The sequence below is a fragment of the Bidens hawaiensis genome, unplaced genomic scaffold (assembly GCF_021521415.1).
Source record: "Bidens hawaiensis isolate Kalapana, Puna unplaced genomic scaffold, B.hawaiensis_p1.1 tig00020041_1, whole genome shotgun sequence".
Lineage (NCBI taxonomy): Eukaryota > Viridiplantae > Streptophyta > Magnoliopsida > Asterales > Asteraceae > Bidens > Bidens hawaiensis.
In genome coordinates, this window is record NW_027493051.1 from 240263 (window position 1) to 250295 (window position 10033).

A 10033-nucleotide genomic window follows, 5' to 3' on the forward strand; every position below is an offset into this window, starting at 1 on the left:
TCCAATAAAATGCCAACGATTTGACTTCACAAAGTCTTTCTTCAATCATTATTTGTTGTTTTTATGCGTTATGATACAAATTTGAAAGTTTACAAACTCTGCGAATAGAAGGAAATGACGGTGATAAATCTGTAATTATTCATATAACACTTGTGTCTTCACATTAACTTTGCTAACAAAGTATGAATTATGAAAAACCTATTGAAGAAGCTACACATCAGATTAATCATTCATCAGATTCGAACTCGAATTCAAACCCTCGCCGATCAAACTTGAATACTATGAGTTATACAAGCCGTTAATGTCAGTTATAGAAAACTAGATGCGAGTAATTAAACAAAGACGTGATTAGTTGGAAACGATGAAACTAATTTCAGCCGTCTGAACAACTGAATTGATCAACTGAAATTCTAAGACTCGGTCTATTGAATTAACAGAGCGTGTCAAATCAGTTGAACAAACTGGGTTAATCGTATCATCGTTCAATAATGTTGTCATTCAGTTTTTGTTTATATCAAATTCAGTAATTATATATACAAATAGAATCACTATGTAACTATTACTGAGTAATTAAATCGGATTATCTTTCAGATAATACTTCATTCAATTTTTTGTTTTCTATCATATATATTAATTATATATACAAATAATATTTCATTCATTTTTTTTGTTTTCTATCATATAGAGTATTTTTGTTTTCTATCATATAGAGTAATCGTATCCATACTTGGTATATGAATTTGGATAAAAGTTAAACCCTTTAAATAATTTATCTTCTAATATCACCCAAATAACCCCAATTTAGCATCTAAATGAGCACATGACAAAAATTGACCATATAGTTTTAAGACAAAACATAATGCTCTTGTATTTGGTCTCCGACACGTATAATGAAAGTTAGCAATACATCAAGGTAGATGGTACATAACTCTCTTTTACTTAAAACTTTACATGCGAGTACCTGTATTTATGTATTTATACTTAAAACTAGTTCTGTAATAGAGACATGTGTTATTAGTTATTACCAATACAAAACTTTTAATTAAATACCAATTTGAACACCCTTTTTTTTAAGAACCCATAACAAAATAAATAAAAACACATAATACACTAGTACGTACCAAATAACATATAAACAATAAAAATAATAATCAAAGACACCGAAATATCAAATATAATTTATTTAAGAACATCCAAAATCAAATGCATATGCATTCCATTCATTTGGTCAAAATGGAGTGTGAATGAGAGAGACGACGTGTCATTGATGAAAGACGCATCTTAATAATAATAATAATAATAATAATAATATGCTCTCTACACCCTCCTTATTCCATCAATCGATCTGACATACACACACACACCCAACATTCAAAACTTAATCTTTTTAGGTTTTTCCATCTGGGTTTCAATCAAGATTGCTGATTTCATCATCCTAAATTCAATACCTTTTTAATCACACTTCGATTAATATTATTAATGGGTTGGTTTTCATGTTTTGATTCGAGGGTTGAAGACAAATCAATCCCTCAAAAGGTTGTCACTGATCGCCCTCAAATCCACACGCCAACACCTTCAAACATCTCAAGATTGCCTTCTGGTATGTTCATACTTTTGATTCTTTGATCTGATCTATTTTTAATTCTTTGTAATTTTGATTTTTTATATGTCTTATTATATGACTTTTGACCAGTTGACTATTAATTTCAGATTGATGTAGATTGTACTTGTCGTATTAGTAGACCCCATCATGTTATTTGATTAAGACATCATTTTCCTTTTTTATTTTTTATTTTTTATGACATGTTGCTATTAAGAAATTGTACTTGAATAATAGTTGAGATGGACACTTATGTATTTATTAAATTTATGTAATTTGATTGGATTCGCAAGCGCCGATAGATTGAAATCTAGAAATAATGTGAGTTTAAGGAGGGAATCTTCGGGCCCGAAAGACAGCCCGAAAGAAGGGCCGAAAGATGGCCCGTATGCTCAAATTGCTGCTCATACTTTCACGTTCCGTGAGCTTGCAATTGCAACTCGTAATTTTAGCCCGGATTGTTTTTTAGGGGAGGGCGGGTTCGGTCACGTGTATAGAGGTCGCCTTCAGGGTAGCAGTCAGGTATTTTTTTATTTTTTTTTAATATGTATTTTTTTATCGTAATTTGTAATCTTGATTACATGAAGGAAATTAATGTGATCTTGCTTAAAATGTAAATTTGATTAACTATTTTTTACAGATTGTAGCTGTGAAACAATTGGATAGAAACGGGCTCCAGGGTAACCGTGAATTTCTTGTGGAAGTTCTTATGCTAAGTTTGTTACATCATCCCAATTTAGTTAATTTAATCGGGTATTGTGCTGATGGTGACCAAAGACTTCTTGTTTATGAATTCATGCCATTGGGATCCTTAGAAGATCATCTTTTTGGTAACTATCGTTTTCATTTCTTTTAATATATATAATAGCGTGTTAGGATCAAATACAAATAACTTTTATCGTGAGAAGTGTAAGACGCGTTAGAGTAATTATTGTTACGCTACAACAAAATGAACTAGAGTAGTTATTATTCCTCTAATTTAAAACTATATAGCGTACTAATAATTACTCAAGTATTATCATAATTACTTTAATGCTTCTTAGACTTTTTAAGTTAAAAACTATTAGCCTGTTTGTACAAGATCCCACCCCAATGATGACGATGATAATAATAACAATAACAATAACAACAACAATAATAATAATCCAACTCGATGTTTTATATGCCGTTTGCAGATCTTCCACCAGATAGAAAAGCATTAGACTGGAACACTAGGATGAAAATAGCAGTGGGCGCAGCGAGAGGTTTGGAGTTTCTTCATGACAAGGCTAACCCTCCGGTTATTTATCGGGATTTCAAATCATCAAACATATTGCTTGGTGAGGGATTTCAGCCCAAGCTTTCTGACTTTGGGCTGGCCAAGTTGGGTCCCACTGGAGACAAGTCTCATGTTTCTACACGGGTCATGGGAACGTATGGTTATTGTGCTCCCGAATATGCAATGACCGGTCAACTCACGGTTAAGTCTGATGTGTACAGCTTTGGGGTGGTTTTTTTAGAGCTTATTACGGGCCGGCAAACCATTGACAGCACCGCACCACAAGGACAACAGAATCTTGTCACTTGGGTAACCCTTTCTTTTCCATCCTACGTTTTCTTTCTCATTTTATCAAAGTGATATAATGAGGTGATCGTGTAACAGGTCGAAACAGGCCCGGTTGAGTTGATCCAGGTCACTTTTTGTGCATAATAACTATTCGTAAATCAATAGTCACCGTGTCAAATATGATTACAGAAGTTTTATTATCTCGGTAATAACATAATTTTTTAAATTAAAATAATTTAGGAGTTTTATGCCTTAAAGTTATACTTTCGGTGCCTTTTGAACCGTTCAACCTGTTTAGGCCTGATTAGGTATCTTTTTAGATGGTTTTATTATATGCAAATACCATAAAAAACCAACTTCCATTTTATTTTGTCACTCAACAACCTTTTGCACGTTAAAGTCACTTTATATGTTAAAACTGATACATTCACATTGTTTTAGAAAACAACTAGGATAAAAAATAACATAAGCAACGTAAGAATAAAACAAACACGTAAACAAAACAATAGGATGTATTTTAAAATATATTTTTTTGGTTCAAATATAATATGTAGAGGGACTTTAATGTGCATAAAGTTGTTGAGGGAAAAAACAGAAACTATTTTGGTTTTTACGGTATTTGCCCTTTTATCATTTACCACTTGGTCGGAGATGAAACACAAACCGAATTGACTCATTTTAAAATAAAATTCTTGTTTTGTAATTACAGGCCCGACCCTTATTCAACGATAGAAAGAAGTTTGCAACATTAGTTGACCCGAGGCTCGAAGGTCAATTTCCAATGAGGGGTCTGTATCAAGCTCTAGCCATGGCATCTATGTGCATCCAAGAACAGGCTGCAGCTCGACCTCTAATTGGAGACGTGGTCACTGCCTTATCTTATCTTGCGAACCATACTTATGACCCGAGTGAGAGAAACGGTAAAGTTTCAAAGAATGAAGAAGGCGGCGGGTCAGGTCGAAGCAGATGTGCGGATCTAGAAGGTTCTGATAAAGGAGATTCGCCTCGGGAAACTCAAACTCCAAGGATGGTGAACCGAGATCTTGATCGGGAACGAGCTGTTGCTGAGGCTAAAATGTGGGTAGAAAAAAGACGCCAAAGTGCGCAGGGAAGTTTTGATGGGAATAATAATGGTTAGGACTTAGGAGATGAAAAATAACAGCTTTTTTTTAATTTATTTATATAAGATTTTTGTCGTTTTCTCGATACCCGATTCAGGAGAAACAGGTGTTTATGTATTCATACTAAATGATGAAGAGAATGGGGAAACTTAAAACATGTTTTATGGTAAATTTTGGATCCTATATAAGTGTTTTAGTGATATTGGTTAATGATACATAACATGGTTGTACCAACTATATTAATGGCTTTAGCAAACTACTACAAGTGTATTTCAAGGAGGTATCATGTGTTTCCTATAGAAGGTATTAGAGGAGGTATCATGTGTTTCCTATAGAAGGTATTAACAGTTCCGGGCATAGACGGGAATTTAACTGTTTTTTTTTTTCAGATTTCTGGTAGGGTCGGGTTCTGACCGGTTCGGCGGGTCTGGGCCGGTTCCGGTTTCAGGTACGGCTCAGGGGAGAAATCATATACCAGGTCGTACCCACGGGTCGGGTACGGGTAGGAATATGTTCCGGGTTGGGTCCGGAATTGGGTATTCTGTGCACCTCTAATCATGGCTGAAAAGGATTTGGAAGATCATGGTTGCGACTTTTAACGGGAGAGTTGGGTGCCTTTGAAAATTAACTGCTTTGTATGGAAAATGATTACTAATTGAATTTCTCTCTCATAATCTTTTGATGAGAGGTGTTGTGCATCTTTTAAGACATCTTTGATAAGAGGTCTATCACTCTCATCTCCCCTTAATGCTCGGATTTACTACACACGATAAATAATTATCTGGGGTTCATGAAAAGAACAAATTGAAGACTTTTATCAACTATATGGATGATTCGGAAAGCTAGAAACTCTTTGCCTTTTAGGAGATAGTCTTAGATATGATATTGCTTTCGTTTAATTAGATCACCAATAGATCAAAGTTATGTAATACTTCTTGGGTGGAATGTTGTTGCTCTACAACGAATTTATGTAAGTTGTAACTCTTGTCTTCATTCTAACGTCGTGCTAGTCTTTAATGATACCATCACCGTTTTAAAAGAAGTAATATATTACTCTAGTCATCATGATTTATCGATTAAGATTCATCTTTTTGATTTTATGCCATTCACTTGTTCTCGGATAAGGTTACGTGGTGTCATTTCGAAGCTCGGGATGTACATATATATTTTTGGGCATATATATTTTTGGGTGGTACCGAATGTGGGAACGATGTTCTCGCAATCTACCATTAAGCCAAGTCGCATGCCATCCTCCTTTCATTGCCACTCGTCCATTCCCCATTGTTCCTTCCCAACTTGGGCAAGTGATGTGGTTGCACACACTACAACCACCATCTCTCTACCATCTCACCTTCTATCAATAATTAACACGAGTTCGACTTGTTTATTAAACATGATAGGCATAACAACTCATATCTTATTATTTATATATTGTGTTTTTGATTTGTCAGAAATTACCACCACACATGTGGCTTGACAATGGCAAAAAACCAACTTAAAATCCACATAAATGAGTTCGTTCGTTTCACGCTCCCACGTGTTTAACACGATAAATTTGCATTTCAAATCTTCCACTTTGAAAAGATTGGGTGTACCGTGTGATTTACCAAACCAAAAGTTTGTTGAAATTCCACTAAATTTTCTTCCAAATAATGGCTTCTAAGACCGTTTGGTTATCTGATGCATTCATTAAAGCGCGTGCCAAGGCCGTTACTTCGTCGTTGATACAAACTCTTGATGGTATTCTATCCGTAGAGTGTGATTATGAATGCGAGTTTAAAAATGAAGAAATGTCTGTAAAATAAATTGTGAAATAGGTATTTACTATTTAGAGTTAAAGTTAAGTATATTAACTAGGTAAAATATGTGTTTTTTTTCCAACGGCTTTATAGCCGTTAGCCAGCGGCCATTTGCCAAAATCATCACTACTTTTTTTGGTGACATGTAGCCGGGGATCAGCTACCCGGCCAGCCTACCTGGTTCGCTGGTAAGGGTGAAGCCGATAGGCAAATTCATTACCCAGATGATTTGCTTAGGGTGCCCCGGGCGGGCCTAACACGTTACAAGGCTTGTGAGCCTAAACTCGATGTAAAAAAGCCTACCTCGTTAATTAAATAAAGTAATCACATTAATTTGTTTACAATAAGACTAGGCTATTTTAATAAACTAGCTGCGTGTCCACGCAATGCGGCGAGGTATGCATGCAAACATGACATAAGATGCGTAACTGGTGTTGCTGTCTCTGTATGTGCGTGACTTCACAATAGTACGCGCGTAACCCGACGATAGTATGCTCGTATTGCGGCATTGGAATCTTAACTGGTGTTAGTAAGCACGTCACACAACGACTGTGCACGCTCAGTCAGGTGTTGGTGCGCACGTAACGCTACATTGAACTCGTCTTGACCCGCAACTCGTTCCGCTTGACAATGTTTTAACCAAAATTCGTTATGACTTGACCCCTTTCAACCCAAACCTGTCCCGACTCAAACCAAATTAACCTTTTTGTATCAACTAATTCCAACCTTAACTTTATAGACCCAGACCCATGACCCAAATGGCCGAACCCGCCTGATTCGTTTGCCGTCTTTAATGGTAATCACGTAACACGTTAAGTTTATAAAATGAAAAAAATATAGCAATACCATACTCAAATTAAAGAGAATAAATACTCGTTTTTATGGTATAATGTTTTTAAAAAGTTATTGGCGTGTAAAAAAGTTTTAAACGTTTAAACGTCGTCGGGGTAGTTGGTTTAAAATAAGGGGTATATATGTAACTATTATATAAATTAGCAAAATGTGATTAAAGCTAAAGGACCAAACTTGTAATTACTTTTTAATAAATTAAAAATAAATCGTAACATGATTTTGCTTTTGCTAAAAGACAAACTTGTCAAAAGACAAAATTATCTTTAAAATGTATTAATCTTATGCATTATAGTTTCTAATTAAAGCAAGAAGTTTAGTACCTCTTAAAATTTAAAAAGTTAATCACTCATACTTTATATATAGTATAGATATAGATAATATAAATATAAAAATAACATATACGTAGATGTTTGGATATTGAGATTCCTCCACTTAATTGCCACTCCAACTTTCCAAGCACCAACGTTTGTTAAACATTCGTGCACTCTGCACGTTTCACCAACTACTCTTCCACACCTCCACGCTCTTTTTTTAGTTATTATTTACAAAACTCAAATATTTCGGCAATTTTTAACACCTAAATTTAATTTTTACCTTGAACTTGTAAAGTTTAGTAATAGAGATATTGTTTTATCTATCACATATCCTCTATAATTACGAAAATGTTTATTTTTATCCCACATATTCAGAAGTGGGTGAGATAAAAGTTATAACTAGTATGATAAAATAAAATAGTTATGATCAGATACAAAATTTAAACAAGGTCTATTACATATAATTTTGAAAACCTAAAGATTTGTCGTGAGGGTTTTTTCACCTGTCTACAAGTTACAGTTTTGGAGACAAAGATGTTGAAAGGAGGATAATGTGGTTATTGCGCATCATACTTTTTTTAACGGCTACTTGGATCATTGAAGGGATACTGGATTCATCCAATCCTCTTAGAAAGAATCCCACTTCATGTTAGAAAACCCTTGACGTAACCTAAAACTTTTTATTTATTTATTTATTTATTTTTATCATAAGTGAGATTTGAATTCAAAATCCTCATTTCTAAAATTGAAGTTTTTGATTGTTTCATTAACTATTTAGACCGGCGATCATCGGCCATTATGCTTCTTAACTAACATCTTATTATTTAGTATCCAATAAAACAGTGGGTGTCATTTACGACAACATTACCTGTACGGGAATTATATATATAAGTGGGTCATGAATAACAGAATAAGCATATTATTTAAAGTCACGTGAGTTAAAACACATTATTTTAATAGTTACACACATGCAATGGGAATGCACTCGTTGAACTGAACTTGGTTTGTGACACACCATTTTACAAGAATACCCTTGCCACCGTCCATAAATTTCATATGCACTTGTCCACTTCATCTCTCTTTCTTCTGGGGTGGATAGAGTTGACCAACATTGAATCTTTAATGATGATGTGTTAAACTTAAAAACTAACATCTTTTTTTAAATCTTTGACCAACCTGTAGATTTGATTTTTTAATCTTCATAACCTATCATCTTTTTTTTTTGTTATAAAACTATTTAGTTGTTAAAAAAGATGGTTCAATTAACTTGGTTAACATTGACAGATTCAAGCTAATATACCTTTAGTTTAAAAAAATGAACGAGAACTAATGTTTTATTTATAAAAGTTACAACAAAACTTTTCTGACATATAACCATATTATTCGTAATGAGTAAAAGATATAAACGTTACCGTAACCGAACCATCTATTTCTCAATTTGGGTTATATTATTAAGACACGATTAGCTTATTTGGGTTTCTAGATGAAACATATACAATTTCTTCTTTCTACCTTTTTTTTATTTGTATAAAAAGAGTCGTCTTTCTTTCTTGGAACCCACTTTTCAATCATTCTCAATATATTTAAAAATGATGTTTCCATCAATTTCAGAATTCTAACCCTCAACACATTCCTCCTTCATCTTCTTCTCCTTCAAACCCAACAAAAGGAAAGGTTCAATTACATGGAAAATGGTATCCTCATATTGCCACCGGAGTTTAGATTCCACCCGACCGATGAAGAACTTGTTGTGCATTATTTAAAACGCAAGGTACAATCCATTCCTCTACCGATCCCTATTCCCGAAGCAGACGTTTTCATGTCTGATCCATGGAATTTACCCGGTATGCTTAATATTGTTTAATGTTTCTTGATTCTGTTATTTTTTCCTGCTCCAGGTCAACTCAAAACTGTTTTATCATTTTAGGTGACTTGGAGCAGGAAAAGTACTGCTTTAGCAGCACGGATCTTAAATATCCAAATGGAAAGCTAAAACGAGCCAACCGCGTCGTTGCATCCGGCTACTGGAAATCAAGTGGTTTAGACATACATATTGTTGATTCTCGAACCGGTCAAGTGATTGGTATGAAGAAAATTTTGGTTTTTTACAAAGGCAAGTCCCCAAAGGGGTCTAAAACCAATTGGATCATGCATGAGTACAAGCTTGTTAACCATACTCAGGTAAGAATAATATTGCACATTCAGTTTTTCAACTGTTTGCTGAATAATATTGCGAAATTAATCTTGAAAACCCGAGTTATATTTTCGTGCAGGGTATGAATAAATGGGTGCTTTGCAAAACGTTAATGAAGAAGAGAGCAAGGAAGAGTGACCAGAAAGATAAAGAGATGATTATAGATGGGAAAACAGGGCCTGTTTTGTATGAATTTTTTTGTGGTTCAAGAACACTTGATTTGAATTTGGAAGGTTGTTCATCTTCTAGTTCATGTGGCGTTACGGTTGCTGATGAAGATGAAGATGATAATGCAGAGAACACTAGATAGCTTTGAAACTTAATGAATTTGAGTGCTGTAATGGTATGTTGAAGATGAAGTGGCTGTCGAAGCACGAAATGAATCTTACCTGATCCATGACGATGTTTCCACGGATTTTCGAGATGAACGAACCACGTCTTGATCTTCTTCTTCTTCTGCGGCTGCGCCGGCGACCTGCAATGTCGAGACCTGCAATAGTTTCGGGGGTGTGGAGGCGACTGCTAAGATATCCTGAGGATTTCTTGTTCACAGACACAAAAAGTGGTGGTGGCTCTTACTGAGCATCACCCTATGATAAGGAGGTGG

At 34.8% G+C, this 10033-nt stretch overlaps 2 protein-coding genes across 3 annotated transcripts; both read left to right on the top strand.

Annotated features, from left to right (window-relative positions):
• Window positions 1–1343: 1343 nt before the first annotated feature.
• On the top strand, window positions 1344–4521 carry LOC143559803 (serine/threonine-protein kinase PBS1-like). 2 transcript variants are annotated; one of them, XM_077048266.1, is made up of 5 exons: window positions 1344–1604; window positions 1894–2122; window positions 2241–2430; window positions 2776–3167; window positions 3856–4521. In XM_077048266.1, exons 1-5 carry the CDS (start codon window positions 1480–1482, stop codon window positions 4282–4284), a joined length of 1365 nt encoding a protein of 454 aa, XP_076904381.1. In that variant the 5' UTR covers window positions 1344–1479; the 3' UTR covers window positions 4285–4521. The 2 variants fall into 2 exon arrangements, with proteins under 2 accessions (XP_076904381.1, XP_076904380.1); XM_077048265.1 differs by lacking the exon at window positions 1344–1604 and having other exon boundaries at window positions 1639–2122; window positions 3856–4519.
• Window positions 4522–5919: 1398 nt separating this feature from the next.
• LOC143559800 (NAC domain-containing protein 83-like) lies at window positions 5920–9758 on the top strand. Its single transcript, XM_077048262.1, has 4 exons — window positions 5920–6059; window positions 8844–9076; window positions 9160–9413; window positions 9506–9758. The coding sequence occupies exons 1-4, from the start codon at window positions 5920–5922 to the stop codon at window positions 9734–9736; spliced, it is 858 nt and encodes a 285-aa protein (XP_076904377.1). The 3' UTR covers window positions 9737–9758.
• Window positions 9759–10033: the final 275 nt, after the last annotated feature.